Source organism: Garra rufa, chromosome 5 (assembly GCF_049309525.1).
Source record: "Garra rufa chromosome 5, GarRuf1.0, whole genome shotgun sequence".
Classification (NCBI taxonomy): domain Eukaryota; kingdom Metazoa; phylum Chordata; class Actinopteri; order Cypriniformes; family Cyprinidae; genus Garra; species Garra rufa.
Window position 1 is genome coordinate 46428747 of NC_133365.1, and position 27503 is coordinate 46456249.

The 27503-nt window shown below is 35.5% G+C and overlaps 1 protein-coding gene across 3 annotated transcripts in view; it reads left to right on the top strand.

The window, feature by feature from the left end:
- The window catches only part of taok3a (TAO kinase 3a), an 88016-nt gene that overhangs the window by 33155 nt on the left and 27358 nt on the right, over positions 1 to 27503 (top strand). For 2 of the 3 annotated variants that reach the window (XM_073840622.1, XM_073840623.1), the window contains exons 2-9: positions 15750 to 15960; positions 20741 to 20812; positions 22797 to 22898; positions 23063 to 23108; positions 23717 to 23813; positions 26152 to 26265; positions 26356 to 26447; positions 27065 to 27158. In XM_073840622.1, coding sequence (XP_073696723.1) covers positions 15826 to 15960; positions 20741 to 20812; positions 22797 to 22898; positions 23063 to 23108; positions 23717 to 23813; positions 26152 to 26265; positions 26356 to 26447; positions 27065 to 27158 — 752 coding nt within the window. In that variant the 5' untranslated portion in view covers positions 15750 to 15825. Of the gene's footprint in view, positions 1 to 8209; positions 8404 to 15749; positions 15961 to 20740; positions 20813 to 22796; positions 22899 to 23062; positions 23109 to 23716; positions 23814 to 26151; positions 26266 to 26355; positions 26448 to 27064; positions 27159 to 27503 lie in introns of those variants that run through there. The other variant, XM_073840624.1, reaches the window with a different exon arrangement.

The following is a 27503-nucleotide window of genomic DNA, read 5'->3' on the forward strand; positions in this document are numbered from 1 at the left end:
TGATAGGAAATGTTTCTTAAACACCAAATCAGCATATTTTTAGTTAGTTATGTTTTTACTTCCTTTAATACCACAGCATGTTGTACAGTACATCTTCTTTGTACATCAACAACTGCAAGTCTCTTTGGACAACAGTCTTGCTCTAAATGTCAAGTAAGCCTCTGCCTCATGTTTAGACCCACTGCAGCATCTCTCCCTGGAGTTTTATTTGGACTCTGCTGCTGTCATTGACCTTAAATACTTTCCCAGGTACAGTCTGTGTGGTACCTGAACTCAACGCTACAAACATCCTCCTACCTAGAGACTTCTTTTATGATTTTTATTTTTTTTCAAAGCTTTTCATAGTAAGGAGTGAATCATTCTGCAAGCTTTCAAACACAACTCCTTCCTCTACATGTAGTTATCTAAGGATAAATGAACGTATTTACACCTTCAGGATCAAATTGTATGAGAGGAAAAAGAAGAGTGAAGTGTTTGATGGTGAAGAGAGATGAAAAGGGTTATGGGTACGGGCGAATGTTGAATATTTATGGTATGCTCTATTATTTTTTGGTTGGCAATATATTGAATATTTATGATACAGTTAACAAGCATTATGAATATCCATATAATTTCATATGGTTTTTATTTGCCTATTTGAGTTTCCTAAAGACAGTGCAAGTCGGCTGGCTTTGTGCTTCTTGTTTTAAATAATCGCAGTATTGCATCCCACAGTGACATTCAGTTTTAGTCTGTCTTTGATTTATTAATTCTTTCACCCTATATTCATGCCGTCCAGTATTTTGTTAGTTGTGATCCAGAAGGCTAAGCAGAGGATGAACACTTGGCCCAGACCATCTACATCTGTCACTTTGTTTAAAGGTCTCTCTCTTTTTCCTCTTCTCTTACTTCCTCTCGCAGTTTCTGCAAACATACGTTTGGAATGAACGGCCTGGCCCTGCGTGCTGCGCGAAGGAGAAATGTTACAGCGTTTGGGGATGTTACTCTAAATAGTCTCGTCTATGTGGAGAAGCAGCCGATCATACTGAATTAAAGCAGTCAGGCAGGAGAAGCCAGCTTTTTCTAGACTTGGCCTGCTCCAGATCTCTCTTTCTCCCACGGCCCTTTTCTCTCTCGCTTTCTCTTTCTCTCCATCTCTCTCATTCTATCTCTCCCCCCACCCTTGGTCAGCTTTGAGCAACACTGTCTGCTGAGTCACACAAACAGAAAGAAAAAAGCAACAGAGAGAGAGGGCGAGCGAGGATGTGAACATGAGGGGTGCCCTGGGAAATGTAGAGGAGGTTGTTTTTTGACCCTCTTTTCTCTCTCTCTCTCTGTTCCTCCACTTCCTCTCTCCTCTCTCAGCTCATGTTTTCCACCTCTTTTGTTATTCATTCTTGTGTTTCCTAATTATGAGCTGCCTGAGGCACCAGACTCTACTGTTGTTAATCAATTGAACATTTTTTACTTGTCTTATTTAATTTGCGTTTAAAGAAGCACAATTATTGTCTTAGATTTTATTTTACCCACTAGAAGTCTTCTTATGATGCAAAAAATATGTAATGTAGTTCATTTTACATCCTTTTACTGATTCTTACAATTAAATGAATAGTAAATTCTAAGTAAATAACAAAATTTTTTTTTGAGTGAACATTCTCTTTTGGCACTTTTCCACTACACAGTACCAGCTCGCCTCGGCTCGACTCGACTCGGCTCTGTTTGGTTTTCCACTGTGTAAAAGTTGTACCTGTACCTCCACAATAGTACCTGGTTGTCATAGCGACGCTGCAGGAAACTGCCGTGACGTAATCTTCTACGCGACACACACCCGCTGTCTGCACCTCCTCGTTTGACCACGGCGTATTCTTCCGAGTTGCCATAATATGTAATGGATTGGATATGTCACGCAATCTCTGGCCAAACTTTTTAAAAATGGCGGGGTTATTCTGGATACTATTGCTGGCGCGTGCAATGATGACGCAGTGAATAGTGGCGATTCTCTCTGACCAATCAGCAGTCTGCTGTGTTTTCACGTCACATTTTAGTATCGCCTCAGCTCGCCTCAGCTCGCTTGGAACCTCGCAGGAGGTGGTACGAAAAAAAGTACCTGGAAGCCGGTAAATGAAAGTGAAAATGATTACCCCAAATGCTCATATTGCACTAGCTTGACTTCATGCATTATGTTGGAAAGGTCACGCATGCATGACATAGGCAGAAGTACCGACCCAACTGTTTTCAAAGCGAATGTGCAAAGAAAATCAAACCACTTTTACAATAAAGGTAAAACAACAATGTCGGACAATTTTGAAGTTGAAGGAGAAAATGAGATACAATTCTTCTACCTTTTTGAACCAAAGTACACAGACAGGGAAAAAAAGTGACCTTTTCAATGCAATTTCATAATGCGTGAAGTTGTAGATGCGCATCGCAGCGCTATAGTTCAAGATGAGCATATGTGGTTAAAAAGTATATACTAGTATACTTGTAGTTGTATACTTGTACTAGTATAAAAGTATACTTGTAGTTGTTGTGTGTTGTGTTTTTTTTTTAATATATATATATATATATATATATATAAATAAGAAATGCATTGAAACTGCAATTTGGACCTTAAACCCGTTGATCCCCATTGAAGTCCACTATATAGAGAAAAATTCTGGAAGGCACAGAAGGAAAACAATTTTTTCCTTTGAATCCATGGCTCATGCACAGTTGATTAAACTCCAAAATTTAAAAAAGGGAAGGTGTAGGGGTTTTTTTTTTGCTATTTTTACTACTTTTTCAAACTTGTCCTAGATGGTTTGTCCAATTTTCACCAAAATTGGCTCAGATCATCTTCAGACCATGCTGGCAAATGTTATGGAATTCAAGTTGATTAGTCAAACCCTTCTCGAATAACGTGTGAACAAATTCTAAGACAAGCATGCATAAATGGATGTGAGGCTATATCTCCGCAAAGGTTTGGCATATTGAGAACAAACTTGGTGTGTATTATAACAAGCATGACCTGAGGCTACCTACACAGTTTAGGTGCAGTGCCATCTAGCGTTCAGGAGAAATAAAAAATAGCTAAGTTTGCTTAATAACTTGTGAATGGTTTGGCCAAAAATCACAAAACTGCCGAGTCGAACCATATCCAATTTTCCAATTTTGAGCATTGGCCATTTTGAATTTTGTTGTAAATGCTATATTTTATGAAAGCATTGACACATCATTACGAAACTCGTTGTGTCTTCGGCACCATGCCCTGACAGTACTCAAAAAGTTTGGAGGTAGCGCCACCTTGTAGTCAAAAGTTATAACGAAGTTTTGAAAAATGCTAATAACTTTTGTTTAAATTAGCCTATTGTAATTAAACTGGTCTCGATATATTCCTTGCATAATGTCGAGAACATCAATACTAATTAAGCCATAATTGGATCAACTTCCTGTCCGTCTTCTGATTAAAGTTGAAAACCTACTTTTTCAAACTCCTCCTAGACCGTTTGTCCAATTTTAACTAGAATTGACTTGGATCATCTTCAGACCATGCTGGTAAAAAGTTATGGATGTAGTGTTTATATACGTTTTCGTTTAACGCATCAACGAATTTGCCAAAAAGATGCCAAACTGCATCTGAGGCTGTATCTCTGCAAAGCTTTAACATATTTCCATAAATGCTAATAACTTTAGTTTGCATTAACCTGTTGTAATGAAACTGGTCTCAAAATATTCCTCATGACAACAACATGCATACTAATTATGCCAAAGTCAACAAAACTTCCTGTCCGCCATTTTGATTTATGTTAAAAACATACTTTTTCGAACTCCTCCTAGACCATTCGTCCGATTTTCACCAAAATCTAGTCAGTTCATCTTCAGACTGTGCTGACAAAATGTTATGGATTTTGTGTCTATAGACAAAAGCATTTTTGTATAGCGATGTAACAAATTTGAGGCATGTACATCTGACACCGTGTCTACACCGGACGCGAGTGGTGACAAAATACAATAGAACCTATAATGCTGTCTACACTGGATGTGGTGTGGCGCGACACGGCAAATCCCCGACAGTAATCTGCTGCCGCATTCTATTTATGACGTGCTCACACAAAGTTTAAATGATTTGCAATGGTTGCTTTGGTCCAGTGTAGTCAGACTTTAGCTGTCGCGTCCGGTGTAGACATGGTGTCAGGCTGTATCTCTGCAAAGCTTTGACATATTGACTTTGTATGTGCAATTGTCTCCTTACACTGACCACACCACATCGATTTGATAACAGTGCCACCTTATTAGCTTTTCACCGACTTTGCAAACCCCACTTTAGGAAACCATGTAGATCAATAGTAGATCAACTAATTTATTTCAAAAGAGTAGTGAAAACACAGCTCGTTTTCAGTGATATTTACCCCTTAAATATTTTAAAATGTGCAGCATTCATTGATGTAGTACTGTTGTGTTTTGAATTTAGCACATATGTACTGTAGGTTAGTCTTTTATCTGTGTAGCATTAGTAAATATTCATTTCTGGCACTAATGATGTGACAGTGTTATTTATTCATCTGTGGTGATGAATGGGCGACACTGATGACTGCACAGCTCATGTTAGTGCTGATTAAAGAGTTTGACTTAAGAACTGATCTGTGTGCTGCTTACAACTCATATCAAAGACCTCCGTCTCCTGACACACAGTCATCAGAGAAATGAATTAAACATTGGCCTCTCTCTCGTACGCCATACACATGCTGTGTTGCGCACAGACAGCAGCACAACTTTTGACTTTTCGTGTGAATGTACTATCGTTATATTTTTTCAACTTTTAATTACTACTCGACCTTTTTATCTAAGAAGCTAATTTATGATCCCAAAATAAATCATTTTTTTCTGTAGTATTTACACTTTGTTTGGAACCCCAAAAAGAAACAAGTGATTTTTTTGCGTGCTTCCTAACTGAATATTTGATCACAATTTCTTCTACTCACTAGTGAAGTGTTCTACTTTCAGTCCAAATGTGGTGATTTTGTAGAAACTTGATTAAGTCTTTCCCTTGGGCCATACAAGTCATATTACTTGTTCAAAGGACGTCTGTTCATTTTTATCTTTTAGTGAAATTAAGGATGGAAGAACACAAGTTAATTTATTGGTTTTTCCACAAGAATTGTGGCAGAATCCCCAGACTCATTGAGTAATTTCTTTGTCTCTGATTGGTGGTACCAGAGTAGGTGTTTGTCACATTTATGACTTATTCATCACTTTAGTGAATTCAATCATGACTGTTCACACTACTGAACAATCAGTTTCTCCAACATTCTGTTGTTTGTAGTTAACACAAACAAAAATGTATCATTTATATAGATATTTTTAAATAATATAGAATAAAACAGGCTTTTATCCAAAGAGAATTACTAAATTCAGTATGTGTTATTGGATCACAAAATCTGTCTTAAGTAGCACGGGTATATCTGTAGCAATAGCCAAAAATACATTGTGTTGGTTAAAATAATTTTTTTCTTTTATGCCAAAAATTAAGTAAAGCTCATGTTCCATGAAGATATTTTGTACATTTCTTACCTCAAATATATTGAAACATAATTTGTGATTAATAATATGCATTGCCAAGAACTTCATTTGGACTCTTCTCTGTATTTATTTATTTATTTTTTTACACCCTCATATTCCAGATATTAAGGCAGTTGTATCTCGGCTAAATATTGCCTTATCCTAACAAACCATACATCTCCTGAAAGCTGAATAAATACACTTTCCGTTAATGTATACAATATCTCAATTTATCCATCTATATCTCAATTTTAAAAAATGGACCCTTATGACTGGTTTTGTGGTCCAGGGTCACATACATTTTGACCTTGCTGTTTTTACTGTTACAGTATATACTTGCATGAAGCATTTGCAGTTTTGGGGAGTAACTAGTTACATGTAACAGAGTGATGTAAATTAGTCACAAAATGACTGTAATTAGTTATAGTTACTGAGGAAAAAAGTGTGTAATTAAATTAGTTACATGTGAAAATGTTAATGATTACAAAGAGGCTTACATCTAAATATTTTACATGCATACAGATTTAATTGCATTGACTGCTCTAAAATATGACACATCAAATTTTTTTAGGACATGATACAGTTATTGAATAAGCATGTGCCATGTTCTATTTTCTATATGAGTGTATGCTTTATTCTTTTAAGATTGTTTGGTTTTTCCAAGGCATTGTTAGATGCCAATGTTTCCTGACGTAGCTATGCAAAGATTTGATTTCAAAAACAGTATCATAGCTATTAAATGTTATATTGTGGTTTTAAATCCGTGTTTAACCTCAGAACAATCTCAAAGTAAAAAGAGGTGCTAAACTAAAGTCTGATTTTGTGGTGGCTGTGCTTTAAAATAAAATTTTTAGAATCTTAATTCAAGTGATGAGGGATTTTGAAAAGTCTGGCAGTAATCAGTGCCTGGTATAAATGTTTGAAAATGGTTTAAATGTTGAAAATGAATAACAGTTGAAAACATTCATTAGAAATTTAGAAAAGTAATCACATGTAATTAGTTACATTAATAAAGTAATTGAAATAGTTGCACTACTTATTACTTTTTTAGATAGGGTAACTTGTAATCTGTAACCTATAACATTTCCAAGCAACCTTCTCAACACTGGGCATTTGTGGATGATGTAATCCAGTTCCTCCCTACTCTCTAAAATTGCTTTAAATATTTGTATACATAATTTAGGATTTTTTTTGTTTTGTATAGTTACAACGAATGACTGTAAAACATTACGTTTATTTATTTATTTTTGTACCCTTTTAAAAAATATTGGAGTTCTTCATAGAATTATAGCTCATTGCCTGGAAAAAGTGTCTTTTTTGCTTTTGCTTTTTGCAAAGTTTGTACATTACCAGTCAAAGCTTTGACTAATCACCAAGCCTGCATTTATTTGATCCAAACTACAGCAAAATGTTGAAATATTTTTACTATTTAAAAATAACTTTTCTGTTTGAATATAACTTAAAATGTAATTTATTCATAAGATTTCCAAAGCTGAATTTTCTGATTAATTTGAATATTGCTGGTCAACAAACATTTATTATTATTGTTGAAAACAGCTGAGTAGAATTTCCGGTTTCTTTGATGAATAGAACGTTCAGAAGAATAGCATTTATCTGGAAAAAAAATTATACTGATTCCAAGCTTTTGAATGGTAAAGTGTATCATGTTACAAAAGCTTTTTCTTTTCAGATAAATGCTGATATTTGTTCTTGAACAGCAAATCAGCATATTATAATGATTTCGGAAGGATCATGTGACACTGAATATAAACAGAAATAAATTACATTTTAAAATATATTCAAATAGAAAAGCATTTATTTTAAACAGTAAAAATATTTCACAATATTACTGCTTTTGCTGTATTTTAGATCAAATAAATGCAGGCTTGGTGAGCAGAAGAGACATTAAAATACATTAAAATCTCATAGTGTATAGTAATAGTGTATGTTCATTTCATAACTACTTTTCCACTCACAATTGTCGTGTGAGAATGCATTTGCTTGATTTTTATAATATTTGTTTTGTAGTAGTAGTAGTAGTTTCTTCTTTGTGACTACCAAGGTATGAATGCAAAGGGAAAATATTTAAATAAATAATTCAGTGGATGGTCTTAAAATAGCACTAACACATGTTATGTAACACACAAACCATGTCCCCCATATTTTCCAATTTCCTGCGAAAACAACTAGTGTCATATATACAATTTTACAATTACTCATACTGTGCTGTAAAATTTTACTCATACCACCCACCCCTAGTGCCTGGACGTCCTGGCGTGTGTTGCACATGTGGTGGTGTGATTTCACATGTTTGTGGAGGTTCCTCCATATGTGGGAGGCCTGTGGTTTAGAAACACGGGCCATACGCGGACACTCGGGTCTAAAGTGCTTCTCTCACCCACATGTCAAACATATGTTTTATTCAGAGGTTTGATGCACCTCTCACATACACACATGCGCGCACATTCACAGATAAATTAGTAATGCCGATAGCTTTCCACTGGGACCTGACAGCACAAAAAGGAGCATTATATAGAGGAAAAGTCGGGAGTCTAATGAAGTCTCTCTCTCCCTGTTTCACCCCTCCACTAATCTGGCTCAACCTGCTAATCTCTCAACCTCAGCACAATGCAGCCATAGATCTACAGTTATTCCTACTGACGTTCCAAATGGATGTTGTTATTAGACTGACTCTCACCGTTGGGCTCTTACAACCTGTTGGTTCTAAGTTGCATCATCTCACCTCCTCGTCCCCCCTCCGGTCTCATCCTGAAGCGGGACTCCGGCTCCGGTTGCTGGAATCTTATTGGATGCCAATATCTGGATCTTGGCCTATGAGGGGCAAAGAAGATGCTGCTGTATTCTGAGTCACCGTTTGAAGCGAAGGTAAAAGGCGGCAACTCGATGCGTGAGTTGAAAAGCGACAGAAACAAAAAAAGGAGGGAGAGAGACAGACAGATAGGCAGACAGACATGATGCAACTCGAAGACATTGTTCTGCCTGTTGCTGGTTGAACAGGTCAACCAATCGCTTTTGGTCTTGGCTAAATGAAAGATGTTATTTAGGGAATGTTTCGGGTTTTGTGGAGTTGAAGCTTTATCAACATCTAAAATGCACTGTTGGTTACCTCTGGGAATCAGTTAGAAACATACCTTGTTTATAAAATGAAATATTACGTTTACTATTATCCGACGAGGGATTCTAAAGGGTTTAAAACAGAAATGTGAACCTTGTATTTTTGTTTAAACATATATTAATTAGTCCATACAATTTGTGTTATTCAAGCTGTATAAATCTTTCTTTTAGAGGCAATACTACTATTTTAGGTGGTTGAACTTGTAGAGCATATGTGTACTTTTTACATAGTTGCGTCATGTCGCTTCCTGGCAGTTTTGTGTGTATGTGCAAATAGTTACAGGAATTACCAGCATTACATGGAAATGGTGGTAGGTGGAAAATATAGGAGGATATATCTATATCTTATCGCACTACACTCTTAAAAATAAAGGTTCCAAAAGAGGGTTTTCACATCAGTGCCATAGAGGAACCAGTTTTGATTCCCCAAAGAACGTTTTTGTAATCGAAAGAACCTTTTTCCATTGTAAAGAACTAAGCTTCCATGGATGGTAAAGGTTCTTTGTGGAACCATTGATGCCAATTAAAAAAAAAACTGTATTTCTAAGGGTGTAGTCTCATGTTGAAGTCACGATTAAATGGTACAACGGCGTTTTGGTTCCATGTTAAAAAAACTTAAAAAAATCTAAGATTACGAGAATAAAGTCTAAGTATTATGAGAATAGTCAAAATATGAGAATGAAGTCGAAATATTACGAGAACAAAGATGAAATTATGAAAATAAAGTGGTAATGTTTCGAGAATAAATTAGAAATTACGAGAATAAAGTTGAAATATATCGACAGTCAAAATTATGAGAATAAAGCTGTAATCTTTCAAGAATAAATTAGAAATTACGAGAATAAATTCTAAATTATAATAAAGCCGTAATATTTCTTAAATAAATTCAAAATTACAAGAATAAATTAGAAATTATGAGAATGAAGTTGAAATATTTTGACAAAGTTAACATTATGAGAATAAAGTCGTAAACTTTCAAGAATAAAGTTGAAATATTACGACAATAAAGTCGAAATATTATGACAAAGTCAAAATATTTTGAGAACAAATTAGAAATGATGAAAATGAAGTTCAAATGATGAGAATGAAGTTCAAATATTTTGACAAAGTAAAAATACTGAGAAAGTCATCATTTTTAAGAGTAAATTAGAAATTACGAGAATAAAGTCGAAATATTACGGGAATAAAATTGAAATATTTTGAGAACAAATTAGTAATTACGAGAATAAATTTGAAATTATGAGAATGAAGTTGAAATATCTTGACAAAGTAGAAATATTTTGACAAAGTAATAATATTGAGAAAGTCATAATTTTTAAGAATAAATTAGAAATGACGAGAATAAAGTTGAAATATTTCGCCAATAAAGTCAAAATTATGAGAATAAAGTTTTGAGATTAAAATACAATTTTAATGTTTATATAAAACTTATAAAAGTACCAAAAGCACAAAGCTTATTGCTATTATTGGGTGGCTCGCGCACTACAAACAGGCCTAATGAATGCAACTGAAGACATAAAATATTATTTTCTAAGCATACTGTCCCTGCAAGTATAACACATTGTATGATTTCTGCTGATAATCCCACATATATTCAAACAAATTCCAGTGGCCTGGCAACTTCTCCCAATGCTCCCAATTAGGGCCATTTGCAAGTGCAGGCTACACTTTCAAAATATTATAACCTTAATTGCTACGATTAAAATTTTGTAATTTCGACTTTATTCTTGAAACATTTTGATTTTATTTTTGAAATTTTCGTTTAGTTTTTTTTTTTTTTTTTTTTTTTACTTGGCACCAAAATGCTGTTGTAAAATGGAAACCTACTTTGTGTTTTTAACATTCATTCTAGTACAATGTCTTACTGCACTGACATGATTTATACAAAATATGGAATGAGTCAAATTTCTTTTTGGTGATTTTTGACACAATGTCACCAATGTTTATCTTAAACCCAGCACAGGGATAGTTTACCTTAAATTGAAAATTCTGTCATAATTTACTGACCTTCTCATTGTTTCCAACCTGAATGACTTTCTTTAATCTGTGCAGCATAAAAGATATTTTAAAGAAATTTTGACAAAAAAACACTGAAGCATTTCTCAAAATATCTTATTTTATGTTCTGTAACAACACAAGTGTGAGTAAATAATGACACAATTTTCATTTTCGCACTATCCCTTTAAATGTATATTTTCACTGAAGCTACATTTACTGTAGCTAGACTGTAATCTCCTGCGCCGGTCATAAAACAAGACCGAATGGCTTTTGTGTGGCACAGCAGTATTTTTCTCCTTTATGTAACTTCAGCTGACTCGCGTCAACTCCTGTTACTATAAAGCCTAAACAACCTCTGCACAGTAACGTCTTTAGTAACTCTAAACGAACAACCAAAAATGACTGTGAGTCAAAACACTGGTTCCCTTTTGGCTCTTTTAAAGAATATTATTAAACAAACACGTACCTTGTTCTTTTTGACCGATTCTCGAGGAAGGTTCACAATATAGAAAATCATTAACTCACCAGTGACAGACAAACTAAACCATAGCAGGCGTAATTGTGGACACAGGAAAAGTGTAGCCTACAAGATATGGTTGACTATCCTCCACTTAACGGAGTGTGAAAGTTCATGTCCTTTGCAGTTTAAGTCTTTTTCTCCATAAGCCAATAAATGATCTGGAACGAATGGGTTTTGTCACTGCATTGTGCAGAAATCTGTATATTTTTGTTCCATGACTGAACTCTGATTAACCTTTATGCTAATTAAAAGCTTTAACCATTACAATCAGAAGCGGCTTAAAATGTACGTCCAGTTACGGTTATGAAAATGAATCGAGACCGTTCTGCTCTTGGTTTAGGATCTAGTGCTGCATACATTTAGCCCTAATTCTTTTGCTCGTGGCACTGGTGTCGTGGTTCTAGATCACAGCTAGAAACAAAAAGGTTGTAGGTTTGAAGAAGCTCAGAATTGCACACTGGATCAAGACGTTTACAGCCGTTTTCACACTAGATTTTGATTTGCATGGTGTGAACTAACAGGTTTAATGTACAGTAGGCCTGAGGAAGGCAAAGAGGGCACTAAAAACACAAGGCATTGCAATTTAAAGTTGACATGAAATCAAAGAAAACCTTATTTATATAAATGCGTCTTGACTTATTGTGCACAATTTATCAGTGCACCTTATTCTTAAAGTCCCCCTGAAATCAAAATTAAAGTTTTTTTGGCTTTTAGTATGAATATATTAGCCTTAAGGTGATCTATAAGCTAGTGTGCTGCAAAACAAAGACAAAATTCGCATTTACAAGATATGGGCATTCAAAACTTACATTCTCGTCACTTCCGCCAATATGAATCAAGGATTTGGATGATATCACCGTGCACTTCAGTTTCTAATCAAACGTTCTGTCCAATCAAATGCTCTCTAGAGTCCGTAGTGTCCCGCCCCCTACACAGAGACGCGGAGGAGATATGTGCGGTCGGCATGTATTAAACTACACAGCCTCAGCATGATAATGATCACTATTTCGTTTAAGCAAGTTTCATATTGAATTTGTGGGGTAATTTATTAGTCTGTGGCTGTCATAAGCTTACAAATGCGGCTTTACCGAGCGCAACGGCTCTTGCCCGAGCAGATATAAATGGAACGCTATTGGCTATTCAAAATTAGTGGGCGGGGCTGGGCGATATGTTTTTGTTTCAGTTAAAAGTACGTCACCACATAGAATAACGCTGCGTGTTTCAAGGCGCTTCAGTGGACCTTTAAGTGTTTGTTTCATAAATCTTTCATCAGCCGTTGTTTTGTCTTGCTTTTCACCTGATTTCACTAAACGGTTCAGCTTCACATTTATTTATTTATTTATTTATGTACATCTGTTTTCTATAGTGTTGTCATTTATTCATTGCACAAAGACAAAAAGAACTCCATACTGGCTTAGTTTAATTATATAACCACCACTTTTTAATTAACACTTTTTTTTTTATCTTTTGTTTTATTTATTTATTTATTTGTTTACTTTTACTAAATGACTACTGTTAGGGCCAACGTTAGGGTAGGGTTGTATTATATTAATAGTAGATGTGCTGAGCAATGATGCTGATCATATTCATAATGAATGTACAGATGGATATGCATTCAGTCCCTCTGTATTGGATACACAGGACTCTCAGCACCTTTTGTTCCTGGGTCAATGGATGATTGTGTGTCAGATGTCTGATGACTCAGTAGGCAGTGTTACATGCAGGTGGCCGCTGTATGTGTGTGCACATGCTAGCATGATGAGCAATGCTCCCAGACGTTGAGCTGTCTACCCATGATGGTTAACCAAGCTACCCCCAGTGCTAACACATTTGTGTCACACCAGTTTACCATCGCAAACACGTGTGCATGCTCAAGCATGCTGGGAACAGCACACAGTATAGACTTTGTTGATGGGAAAGGCCTGTATTTTAATGTAATTGTATATAATCATTTTACACTCTCTAAGATTTGTTGCTTTGTAAGTGAGTGCCATTATGAGCATGAGAAAAGATATTATTGTTGGAGTAATCGCATTGTGAGGTTATTTATTTGTCTGTTAATTTTTTTAATATTTAGTTTGTAGTGTTGTTTATTTGATCTAATTTTGTATTTTTATTTTATGTTTACTTGTATTACTATTGCTCATTTTGTTCATTTATTTACTTATTTCATATGTTTACATTTTCCTTTTTGCATTTATACAAGCTGCTTGCTTGCTTTGTTGTCAAAATGCTTTTTACTATGCAGGTTTATTCAAAGACAACCTTAAGCAAGCCATTTGTAGGTTTACCTCAATCATTTTGGTCCCACAGGTTGGTAAATTAGAGACTTGAGGATGTGTTTTGTATCACCTAATGTTTTGAAACATTTTCTGAAGACAAATTAAGGTGTTTTTGATGAAATCCGAGAGTTTTCTGACTCTGGGTAGACAGAAACGCAACTGATACGTTAAAGGCCCAGAAAGGTAGTAATGGCATCATGAAAATAGTCAGAATACTTTTTGTGTCCAAAGAAAACAAACATAATGACTTTATTCAACAATTTCAGTCTCTGATGGGCATTGACGAGAGGAATGAACCTGCATGTAGTGTTGTCACGGTACCAAAATTTCAGTATTCAGTACCAATACCATTGAAAATCCACGGTTCTCGGTACCAATTTCGGTACCAAAGCAAAACACAATAACATATTAATTGAGCAACACACTATTTTTTATTAATAAAAAAAAATAAAATGTACAAAAAACAGTGCCATTCATTATACTAATGTAAAATTTTGTTAAAAGTTTTTTCACAGGTTAAAAAAGTATTTGTAAACATTTTAGTAATGAAATAACATCTAAATAAATTACAGGCATAAAAAATGTAAACAAGCTTCACCCAAAACTTTTTGTCATATTTCTGCTGCTGTTGCTGAAAAACATCTGTACTGTTGTCTGTTTTAGAGTTCGCTGGGGTCTTTCATGATCTTCCTTAATCTGCAACTGTAAAAAGAAATATAATATACTTAAGTAAAGCCATGGCCTAAGTCTGACCAGATGCAACATTAGATCATTGACACCAGCAAAATATGAATTTTCAGTAAAAAACTAACCTCAGCTGTTATAATAAATTAAGATAAGATTACATATATTAAGACAAGTGTCTATCACAGATGAAAACTGCAGTATTAAAAACACTTTACAATTTTCATTTGTTAGATAACATCGCCTAACAATAAACAGTAGTTAACATTACATGGCAATTATTCTTAGTGAGGTTAGGCTAATTTCAACATTTACTAATGCATAAAATCATATTAATCTGTTAAACATGAACAAACATGATCATGTCTTTTTGTATTAAATAACATTCACAAACATGAATTAATGTTGTAAAAATATGTTTCACTTACTTTAAGTTTATGTTAGATGATGCATGAATTTGATCTTATTTTAAAGTATTACCAAACTAAACAGGGAATAAAACGTGTTTTATTTGATTGTACTTTTATTCAATCCAAACTGCATTCATATTTATCCAGTCAAGAATAAACCTAGAACGTTTTCTGACAGACTCATATTAAGGACATAAACATTGTTAACGACACATACATTTGTACATTCTCTAACACATATATTTTGGATACACATGTCATTTGTGTAAAAAATAGTAAATACATCATGTCCTTATTTTTTTTACTCTAACAAAAGTTATAGGAGCGTTGGTTCAAATTCATTCTAAGGCCCAGCATATTAGCGTTAGCCGCGCTTATGCTAACGATTCACTACACAAACGGTGATGTTTATTTCAGTCTGACATTCAAATTAAAATATGCAATAATGCTCTAAATATGAAATTAAAATGAAACTTACCTTACTTGAACTCTTTCATTTGATCCCGGAGTCGATCTTTGAGGTGTTTTAAGTTTGATGTTTCCTCCTTTCGAGAGAACCTAGACGACATCTTTTGCAAATAGTTTTTTGATGATCTATGATGTTCGCCTTGTTCAGCCGCAAATCCAAACTATTTGGAGCAAGCCTGGCTCTTCTTTGTCAACAGGTGGAGTCAGAGCCGCGGCATCAGCAGCACCGCTGAATAGAGCGCAACTGTGCAGTGCGTGAGAGCGCACCTTTTGTATAGCGTATCAAGAACCGGGTTGACCGGATAGTCGGTACCACCGGTACTTAAGAAAACCTGGTACCGTAACGTTTTAATTTTTTTAGTACCAACTTGGTACCGAAGTACCGGGACTTTTGACAACACTACCTGCATGTGTCTCTCATGAACGCACATTGAAAGACATCATTTCTGTTGTCTTTGCACACAAATAGTATTCTCATAGCTTGATAATATTGCAGTTGAACCACTGAGGTCACATTAACCATTTTAACAATGTCCTTTACTACCTTTTCTGGGCCTTGAATGTGGTAGTTGCATTGCTGTCTACGCAGGGTCAGAAAGCTCTCAGATTTCATCAAAAATATCTTTATTTGTGTTTCAAAGACAAACAAGGGTTAAGATGTCTTGGTTAACAAATCGTTACTTTTGTCTGCCAACGACCCTCACTTAACCAGAATCTGTTCAATTTTGTGTGCAGGCAAAGCAGGTAAATGCCGGGCCTGCTGAATGAAGGCGAGCAGAAGCACGTGGACATCAGAGGTTCTGTCTAACTCATGATGCCGACGTCCACGCGGAAGGGAGGACAGAAAGACCCGGAGTTGGCCAACCTCTTTTTCAAAGATGACCCGGAAGAAGTCTTCTGCGACCTTCATGAGATCGGCCATGGGAGTTTCGGGGCAGTGTACTTTGTGAGTACTCCCATCTGTTACTAGAATGGTGGGAAACTGTGATTATGTCATTAGCCAGGTTTTCATCCGATGATTTTTTGCAAAGAAATATTTAGTTTATTTGATCAATTTCAAAATTTTTACAGATATAGTTGATAGAGCTGCACAATTAATCGTTAAAAGGTCGCGATCTCGATTCGACCCCCACGCGATCTTAATCCAGCATTTATACGATTCAGCCAATTATATTTTCCAGGACAGGAGACGAGCATAACTCGTTTTGCGACAGCAGGGCTCAAAATTGCGACCGTTTTGGTCCCAAAATATAATCTGCGCGACCTCAAATTATATTTGGGAGCATTTGTGCAAGTGCGAGAAATTGTTGTGATGCAACTTGGTTTCATTTCTTTACAAAACTTTCACTAGCCTGACTACTGCCCAGACTTCTGTGAGCTGATACAGTGACAGGTTCGCCGTTCTCTCCAACATTACATAACCATTTAAACTTAATCTTCACATTATTACCTTTAATGCAGATTTGAGATATTAGCCGTCAATATCTTCTTGTCTCTGACACTGCGCTCCACTGAACTAGGAACCGGACGTTTTTTTTCTCTCAACTAACCTCTGTTGGATTTGCACAAACTGTATTGCAATTAAGGGTGTGTGATTTCACGATTTTTGATTGTGGGCAATTAAAAGGTCTCCACAATCTGCTTTTGATGAAATCTACTTTATTTCGTGCTACAGCATACATTCTGTCAGATACAATTCTGGCTCGTCTTGTACTGTCCAACGTGGCATACATCCACATCAAATGATAACTCAGAGTTAGAGTTCCACTCACACGGGCGTAATTTCCACTAGGGACACGCTTTTCAAAATCCCGTTTGTTTCCTCCCACTTTCAGTTGGTTTTGTTAAATGAATCTATTGTATTGTAGAATGCACACTCATCGCTGCCCGAGAGTTTTGTGTGATTAGTTAAAACGAAACCCAAAGTAAAACGCGTACACGCATTCCAAAGCACTTTTAATACCCCACGACTCCCCAATGTGCGCAAATTAGGCTACATAAAATATGTAGGCTGTTATTATTATGTGGGCTATAATAAGTTGTGTAGATATCTATAGCTCTGTTTCATGCTTGAAAAAATCGGTCTATATTTGCACTTTGAATACTGATAGAGTAGCCTATTTTGATCATGCCTGCATTTTTTTTTATCCACACGACTAAGAAAGAACTGTGACGTTTATTTTTTATTTATTCTGTAGAAAGTACTTGCAGCCAGACAAAGCAAACGTCAGTTTGAGCAACATTTTTCAATGCAACATCTTCCCAACAACCTCCCTGAGGCACAAAGAAATAATGGACGCAATTGTGTTTCCCGTGACCACTGTTGCAAAAGACGGGTTTAAAAAACTCATCCAAACATATTAAATTATTTCATTATTTTTCATTACACTGCAAAACATTTTTTCTTACTTAGATTTTTGTCTTGTTTCCAGCCAAAATATCTAAAATTCTTAAATCTAGAAGGATTTTCTAGAGTAAAAATTATTTTCTTGTTTTCAGAAAAAACAGGCCAAATTATGTTATTTTTGCTTAGAACAAGTTTAATAATCTGCCAATGGGGTAAGAAAAAAAGTCTTACTTGAAACAGAAAACATGATTATTTTCCTTACCCATTGGCAGATTATTTTGCTTGTTTCAAGCAAAAACACACTTAATTTTGACTTGTTTTTTTTTTAAAGAAAAAAAGTAAGAAAATCATTTTTTGCAGTGTACAATTATTTAAATTTAAAGCAAAGTGCATTATGTCTTATTTTACTGCTATTTTACTGCTGTTTGATAACTTAATGTTCAGAGGTAAATCTTCAAAATAAAAAAAGTTCTCCAGAATCGTGAGAGAATTGTGATCTTGACTCTAAGCAAAAAAAACGTGATTCTCATTTTATTCAGAATCCTGCAGCTCAAATATTTGATGGAAATGCCATTTATTGATATAATTTCTCATGTTGTCGACACAATCTTTTTCCATTTAACTTTAGTACATAAATTCTATATCAATAGTTCAAATGTTGCAAAAAAAATTGTTTGGAAACACTTTTTTGACAAGAAAAGGGGCTTTAAAGGGATAGTTCACCCAAAAATGAAATGTTGATGTTTATCTGCTTACCCCCAGAGTATCCGAGATGTAGGTGACTTCAGTTCCTTCAGCAGAACACAAACAAAGATTTTTAACTCAAACCATTGGAGTCTGTCAGTCATATAATGGCAGTCCATGGGACCCACGGCTTTGAAAAACATACACAGACAAAACCAAATTAAACCCTGCGGCTCGTGATGGTACATTGACCCATGAAACAATTGGTCTGTGCAAGAAACTGCACAGTATTTAAAAAAAAGTGGGGAAAAAAACGTACACAGACAAAACCAAATTAAACCCTGCGGCTCGTGACGATACATTGAGGTCTTAACACACAAAACAATCGGTCTGTACATACTGACTCTCAAAGTTGTGGGTCCCATTGACTGCCATTATATGACCGACAGACTGCAATGGTTTGAGTTAAATTTTTTTAGTTTGTGTTCTACTGAAGAAACAAAGTCACCTACAGCTTGGCCTGGGGGTAAACAGATAAACATTTTCATGTTTAGGTGAACTATCCCTTTAACGCAAATAAATGTGGTGTCACATGACAGAATTACCCTATAGGCTGTGTCCGTGATTGTGTGTTTGACATCATCACGCACACCATTTTATCAGTAAAAAGCCAGTTGGATGGAAACGGGCTGTAGACCGCAGTTTTCTCAAAGTTCACATTCCAAGTTCTGTAGAAGATGAGAGGCACATAGTTGCAGACATCAAGACGTCGGAGACCAGAATAGCTTTTAATACCTAAGCTCGATGAGGCTGCTTTTTTTTTTTCTCTTATTCTCCCCGTCAGTCACTTCTTAACTGTAGTTAAACTTGGAGCCTGTCTTTTCATTTTCGAAATGGCACCACAGTGCAGCAGCCTCATGACAAGTTCTTGTGCGTTTCTTAATCTGGGAACTAATAGCATAAAGCCTTTGATTCCAAATCTGTTGCAAAACTGGAATCCGCTGTGCAAATCCCCACCCCCCTCTTTCTGTCTCTTTTTCTCAAATGCACTCGTGTGCGCACACTCCCTCGCTCACATGCGGACTGCCCATCCAGATGTAGGGCTGGTCTCAAGGGGAAAGAATAACTAGGTGCTCTTAAGACAGCTGTTCACTCCGTTTAAATACAAGGGTCAGCTGGCCCTGTGATGCAGAGAAACTGACAATACTGACATCTGCCACAATACAATACATTCAAGACTTAAAGGGGTAGTTCAGCCAAAAATAAACATTCTGTCATTAATTACACTCCCTCATGTTATTCTAAAACTGTAAGATCTTCGTTCGTCTCCGAGAGCGTTCTGACCCTGCATAGGCAGCAGTGCATTTGAAACGTTCACGGGCCCAGAAAGGCCGTTAAGGACATTGTTAAAATAGTCCATATGACTTCAGTGGTTCAACCATAATTTTATGAAGCTACAAGACTACTTTTTGTGTGCCAAGAAAACAAAAATAATGACTGATGTCACATGGACTATTTTAACGATGTCCTTACTGCCTTTCTGGGCCTTGGACTTGGTAGTTATGCTGATGTCTATGCAGGGTCAGAACGCTCTTGGATTTTATCAAAAATATCTTAATTTTTGTTCCAAAAACGAACAAAGGTCTTACAAGTTTGGAACGACTTATGGCTGAGTAATTAATGACAGAATTTTCATTTTTGGGTGAACTTCCCCTTATAATTTTACAGTACTGTTCAGAAGTTTAGTTGAATAATAACACTTTAAGTTGATGCTTTTATTCAGCAAGGACTCACGGGGAATAACATTAAAGAGGTGTCCTTTTGAACTTTGTTTTTCAAAAAGTAAAAAAAAAAAATGTCATGATTTCCAAAAAAAATTAAGCATCACAACTGTTTTCAACATTAATAATACTTATTATTGTTTCTTGAGCAGAAAATCAGCATTTTAAAATGATTTCTGAAGGATCACGTGACACTGAAGTCTGAAATAATTGGCTGCTGGAAATTCATCTTTATTCCATCACAGGAACAATTACAATTATTTTAAATCACGATTATATTTCAAAGTATTACTTTCTTTTTAAGACAATGTGTATGTGACGATACCAGTATTGCCAATATGATATTTTTTCAAAGTATTAGATTAATTAGGATAATAACGGAAACTGATAATATGTGACCCTGGACCACAAAACCTTAATTAGCACTGATATATTTGTAGCCGAAAAATACATTGTATGGGTCAAAACGATCATTTTTTCTTTTATGCCAAAAATCATTGGAATATTCAATAAAGAACATGTTCTTTTAAGATAGTTTGTAAATTTCCTACCATAAATATATCAAAACTTAATTTTTGATTAGTAATATGCATTGCTAAGAACATAAGATTTAGACCACTTTAAAGGCGTTTTTCTTAATATTCAGATTTTTTGGCACCCTCTGATTTCAGATTTTCAAATATTGTCACATTCTAACAAAAACCATACATCAATGGAAAGCTTATGTGTAATGATTATGTAAAAATCTCAATTTCCAAAGAGTTGACCCTTATGACTGGTCCAGGGTCACATATTAAGGCTTATTTTTTCATGCTGGTTTTATGAAGTACTGAATAGCTTTCTGCTGTACCTTTTGAATAAAAGTGGCAAAAGCCCAAAATAATTTAATTTAAAACTGTTTTGCTTCCCTGCAGGCCCGAAACTCCTATTCCAACGAGGTGGTGGCCATTAAGAAGATGTCCTACAATGGCAAGCAGACCACTGAGGTGAGAGACAAAACTTTGTTGTCATCAAACTGTGATAGTCTGTGTTTGATCGTGTTACTGTTTTAGCCTCCATATAAAGCAGATCTGTATTCAGTGTTAAAGGGATAGTTCACTCAAAAAAAAAATGTAAGCCCTTCGTTCATCTTTGGAACACAAATTAAGATAATTTTGAGAATATCTGAGAGCTTTCTGACCCTGCATAAACAGAAATGGTACTACCATGTTCAAGGCCCAGAATGGTACTAAGGACATGTGCATGTGCAAAGTTGAAGACTGATACGGAAGAGAGAAAACTGTTGAATGAAGTCATTTTTGTTTTCTTTGCACAAAAAAGAATTCTCATAGCTTTGTAAAATTAAGGTTGAATCACTGATGTCACATGACTATTTTATCACTGTCCTTGCTGCCATTCTGGACCTTGAATGTGGTCAAGGTTTAAAATCTTTTAGGTTCCATCAAAAAAATGTCTTAATTTGTGTTCTAAAGATGATCGAATGTCTTGTGGGTTTGGAACTACATAAGGGTGAGTAATTAATGACAGAATTTTCATTTTTAGGTGAACTATTCCTTTAAGCAAACCTTTTTCTAATGTCCTTGAACTTTTATAGACAATAATAGCATAGCATTTATTTATTCAGCAGTTCATTTTTGCTGTTGTAACAATGTTGTGTTTCCATAAATATGTGAATAAATGTAATTTCAGTGTTTGTGTACATCTCAGTTGCTATAAGTAAATTATATTAGCCTATATCCACATATGCAGGGTCAGAAAGCTCTCGGATTTCATCAAAAATATCTTAATTTGTGTTACAAAGATGAATGAAAGTCTGACAGGTTTGGAACGACTTGAGGCTGAATCATTAATGACAGAATTTTTATTTTGGGGTGAATTATCCCTCATTATACAGTACTGTTCATAAGTTTAGATGAATATTAATACTTGAAATTGAAGGACTCCTTTCCTTTTGAGCTTTCTGTTTTGAGAAAGTTTTGAAAAAATGTTATGGTTTCCAAAAAAATATTAAGCATCACAACTGTATTCAGTGTTAAAGGGATTGTAAAGTTTGCAAGGGATTTAGGGTTGGTTGAGGAATGTGCTACCAGGATGGGGTGTCCATTAAAACACAGATGAATCCAGTACTCAGTCCATGCATTTTATTCATCATTAGAGGCATAAGATTTAAGCCAGGGTGGCATGACACAGATAGAGTTGTATGGTTTCTAAGAACGAAGAAAAGTCAGGAACACATCAACTCTAAAAGAAGCTCTCTTTGTGGGAAAGGAAAGGCAATGTTAGCTTCAGCAGCATGTTGCACACACTCCAAACAACAGCAGCTAAATACTGATTAGTGCACCTGAGGAGACTTAGCTCCACCCATGGCTGACTGTCATGTGACCTCCTGGGAGTTCTTAACAGGGATAGTTCACCCCCCAAAAAACGTAAGACCTTTGTTCATCTTTGGAACACAAATTAAGATATTTTTGATTTAAAAAAAAAAAGCTTTCTGACCCTGCATAACCAGAAATAGTACTACATTGTTAAAATGTGGTACTCTCGTGAACGTGCGAAGTCGAAGACTGATACGGAAAAGAGAAAATTTTTAAATAAAGTCATTATTTTTGTTTTGTTAAGATTGAATGTCACATGGACTATTTTATCGCTGTCCTTGCTGCCATTCTGGGCCTTGAATGTGGTCAGGGTCTGAAGTCTTTTAGATTTCATCCCAAAATATCTTAATTTGTGTTCTAAAGATTAACGAAGCTCTTGTGGGTTTTTTGGTTTCCATAAATATGTGAATAAATGTAATTTCAGTGTTTGTGTACATCTCAGTTGCTATAAATGAATTATATTAGCCTATATCCACATATGTTATTGCTTTAGATAACCATTCTGCTCTTTAGTTATCAGCATCTCTAGAATATTGGTTGAAACCAAAAGTATTGACATTGAAAATTGTGTATTTCTTTGTCTTCCTTTGTTCAGAAATGGCAGGACATCATTAAAGAGGTGAAATTTTTGGAACAGCTGCGACATCCAAACACCATTGAATACAAAGGCTGCTACTTGAAGGACAACACAGCATGGGTTAGTACTGCCATTAAGAGGGATAGAAATACAGTAATGCATTTGTGAACCAAGGGAACTGCTTTAACAACTACTAAGTTTACATTGATTTCATTCCCAGAATTCCCTGGGGCAACCATGCCTCTTTTTCCACAATATTCTCATCTGCCTTTTTTTTCATTCAGCTTGTGATGGAGTATTGTCTCGGCTCTGCTTCAGACTTGTTAGAGGGTGAGTTCACACTTGAAATGCACACTACGCACACTCTCAAAGTATGCAAGTACAGTGCACAGAGACACACACTCACAGTAAGCACTGTCTGCGTTCACACAGAGGAACAGTAATTGTTAGAGCTGTCATGTGTTTTTTAGTCAACGCTGAAGGCCTTTATTAGCCACATCTCAGACACATTATAAAGCCCATTGTGTTTTATTCCAGTGTCACTACCGAAATGCCATTGCGTTCATGTTTTTGTTTCCTTCAGATGTTGTCATGGCAACATGCACAGCTTTAATGATAGACTGTTGGTTTCAATTATCGCTCCATATGTGTGTGTGTAAAAGAGGAATTTAAAAATTCCAGTTTAACTTGGCCATAATGTCACTGTATGAGTAATTTAGTCCGCATCTGTTTAATTCAAGGCCATGTTCTAATTTAGTTCTCAGTCCTTGTCTATAAGAGGATCAGGTACCTAAAAGGTGTAGTGTCAGTTCGCTAAGCATCAAATGACTCTTTTTGACACTTCTTTTTCAAGCACTATTGTAACAACACCACCAAATGTTGCAGTGCTGTTTTGCACATGTTACGTGTCATTAAGCACGCTGCTATTTTTTGTCCAGTTCACAAGAAACCCCTCCAAGAGGTTGAAATTGCTGCCATTACCCATGGTGCCTTGCTAGGACTGGCTTACCTACATTCCCATAACATGATCCACAGGTGAGTCGCCCTCTGACTCTGACTGATATCCGTTTACACATTGTCAGCTTCCTCAGTGTGCGTAAGTGACAGATAAATTTTTGTCTGATAATAATCTGTTGATTGAACAAATTGCTTTACAGCTTGGGTTTTTATGTGTTTATACATAGTTAGTTTGTAGTAACCGTGTATACTTTGTTTTTGTTTTCCCAAGCATTGGTCTGATTGGAATTATATTATTGGACATTGATTGCATCAAACGTTTGTACTCTTTAGTTTCAGGTTTTAAAATACGAAATTATGATGATTAACATAAAGTACTAATCTATGACAAATCCGCATATGTCAGCATACCATTTATTTGACACACTTTAACTGCTTTACAATGTGCGTGTTAAGTTCTTATCTGTGTTTTATTAGTTTCCAGTTATAAAGTGCTATTTATAGTTGCTTTAAGCCTCCATCAGATCTCAAACCTGTATTAAACCTGTATATATACCAAAAATGGTAAATGGAATGGGACAACTACATTAATAGTAAGGTAAATAAAGTCAACCCAGTCATAAATAAAAGGGGTTTCTTAGGGGTTCAAGTGTGTAGCTCTGAAACCCTATTGTAATTGTTAGAATGGCCAAGGATCAGCAATCTCCACACAAAACTGATCGTGCAGACCAAACTGTAAGTCGTAGAGACTTGAAATTTGGAGGGATGGTAGTACTCACGACGTCTACAATGTCACCAAAGCTCGTCCCAATCGGCTTGACGGGAGCGCTACAACAATCAAAAGTACAAATTCGCTCTTAACTCCTAAACCATTTGCCACAAGCTCAAGTGTCTTAAGTCGTTGAAATTCTTGGCTCACTCTGGACAAGGATTCATTCATCACCCTCATGAAATTTTGGGGTATTTTGCATTTTTATATATAAAATCAATCAAACATTGATATAAAATAGTTGTCCAAAAAACAAGGCCACCATAGGCCGATGAACTTTGAGCACCTATTAGACAAGGTTAACAGAGGTTGATTGGAAAGATATCACATTTTTCAAGGACGTAAACGATTGCATATTGCACATATATGCACGATTTTCGTATCATACAATAGATCCCCTCATTCCGAACAACTTTGCCTGTAGAACCACTGCTGTCAATCAAATTGTTTGTTGAATTACTGAGAAAATTAAAAAAAATACTTTAGTAAACTAGTCTTTGTTTTTTTTTCTATACTAAGTGAAAAACCTCAAAAAAAAAAACCCTCCAAAACCAGTTTAATTCTCTGGACTCAATAGGTCAATAATTATCAAAAAAAAAAAAAAAAAGTTTAAATCCTTTGGGAAGCTTTAATGGGGTCGTTTAAAAAAAGAGGGCCTGTCCAAATATACCCAGAAGCCTATAAAGCCTAAATGAAAACTCAAAACTTCACGAAACTTGGTGAACATATGATTCTAGACAAGCTTGCAATGTTTTAGAGAGATCGGACCACAGCTGCTTTTTTAATTATTGATTTAGGTGGTTACAGGCTTGCAAAATAATATGTAATGTTTATTTTTCATATTTTTGTTGTACAGACATTGAGTGTAGACATGTCATGATCAGACTGTTTACACATCATGCTGAATTGGTCTTTCTAGACTTACTCGTTTGTTTGTTTTTGAAAGTTGATGCTTTAAATGCCACTAGGCAAAATTTTTACTCAAGTTTCTCTAATGAATTTAAAAAATGTTTAATAATAATAGTTTTAATCAAATATTGAAATAGATATACATATGTTATATTGATGTGAGTTTGATGTCAGTTGTGTTTTTTTCCATTACTACTGTGTTACTACTACTTGTTTCTTTTAAAATGCATTGATCTTGCCATTAAAATAGCCACAGATGCTAATAAAATAAATAAATATGCTTTTTTTTTTATTTCTTCCAGCACTAGTCTGACTAGACCAATTATATTAAATATATTATATCAATATGCCAATTATATCAAGGTCTACTTAAAATATCAAAACAGCATTTTTCAGATTCAGAGTGTGTACTCTTTGGTTTCAGGGTTTAAAGTACTAGATCATTATAATTACAGTACCAATCCACCGGAATATATCACCATGATCTCTTATGTCTGCAAAGCATTTATTGACCATGCTTTATTTAACTGCTTTACAACATGCAAGTTCTTATGCGTTTTATTATCTTCCAGTAACAGTGCTATTTTCACATTCATTTTCTCTCTGCAAAGTTATGCTTATGCAAAGTTATTTTATTTTACCTGAGACACCTTGCCATTGCATAACATGGTAATATGCTACAACAATAGGTCTATACAGTCTGTCTTCAACTTTCTCTGTATCTGTGATTTTGTTTAGAGACGTGAAGGCTGGTAATATCCTGCTGACAGAGCCCGGTCAGGTCAAATTGGCTGATTTTGGCTCCGCTTCCATTGCCTCTCCTGCCAACTCCTTTGTGGGAACCCCATACTGGTGTGTACCGTAGATATCGATGTTCAAGAAGATAATGCGTTGTGATACACCAATGTTAATTAGACAATTGTACGTGTGTTTCTACTACAGGATGGCTCCAGAAGTGATTTTGGCTATGGATGAGGGTCAGTATGAGGGGAAGGTGGACGTCTGGTCTTTGGGGATCACTTGCATAGAGCTGGGTGAGTGTCTACATTTTATTTATTTTAATATTTTATCCGTGTTTTTTTTTTTTTTTCAAATGTCATTCTGTCTACTACAATAAGCAGAATATCCCAGTATTGAGATGTACAACTTTATAAAATGGTTCTTTTTTTCACATTAGAGAACTGTTTTCAGTATGAAAATACCATATTACTCAGATGACATACTGTGGTTTTGGACACACTCTTAAAAATAAATAAAGGTTCCAAACGAGGGTTTTCGCAGCAATGCCATTAGAGAATGGCACCTTTTAGTAAACAGTTCTTAAAAGAACCATTTTTTTTAGTGTTAAGAATATTTTATTTAACTGTGAAGTTAACTTTTTCCATTATAAAGACCCTTTGGTGCAATGCAAATGTTCCATGGATGTTAAAGTTTCTTCATGGAACCGTCAATGCCGATAAAGAAACTTTATTTTTAAGAGTGTGCTATATTGCATAGCACATTCTAATACTGACATGTTTGAAATAACTCTGCTGCTGATTAGCATATGTACATATGCATGTATATTCACAATCTATGCAACGTGTCACAAATTTTCAGTTTGAGAATTTCAGCAAATTTGATGAGTTCTTACACCTCTACTGTTTTCTAGCTGAACGCAAGCCTCCTCTCTTCAACATGAACGCTATGAGTGCCTTATACCACATCGCCCAAAACGACTCTCCCACCTTACAGTCCAATGAGTGGTGAGTGTCCTTCTACACAATCACAAACCAAGTTGACTTGGTCATATATATATATATACTCACTTAACCACGCACTTCTCTCACACTTTAAATGTGTTATGCAATAACCCTGACCCCAGCTGCAAGTTCTTTACAATTCCTGACCTGCAGCAAAATGAAAGCCTGCTGGTCTTTCAAGCAGTGTTGCCTTTAGTCGATAGATCTGGAAATTGAAAGGCTCTCTGAATGGGCCAGAATATTGTTGAAGGTGTCACAAAGTTACTTTGGTGACCCACTTTTATTGTTTTTCACAGTTTTTATACGGATGAGATATGTCTCTTTCTCTCTCACACACACACACACACG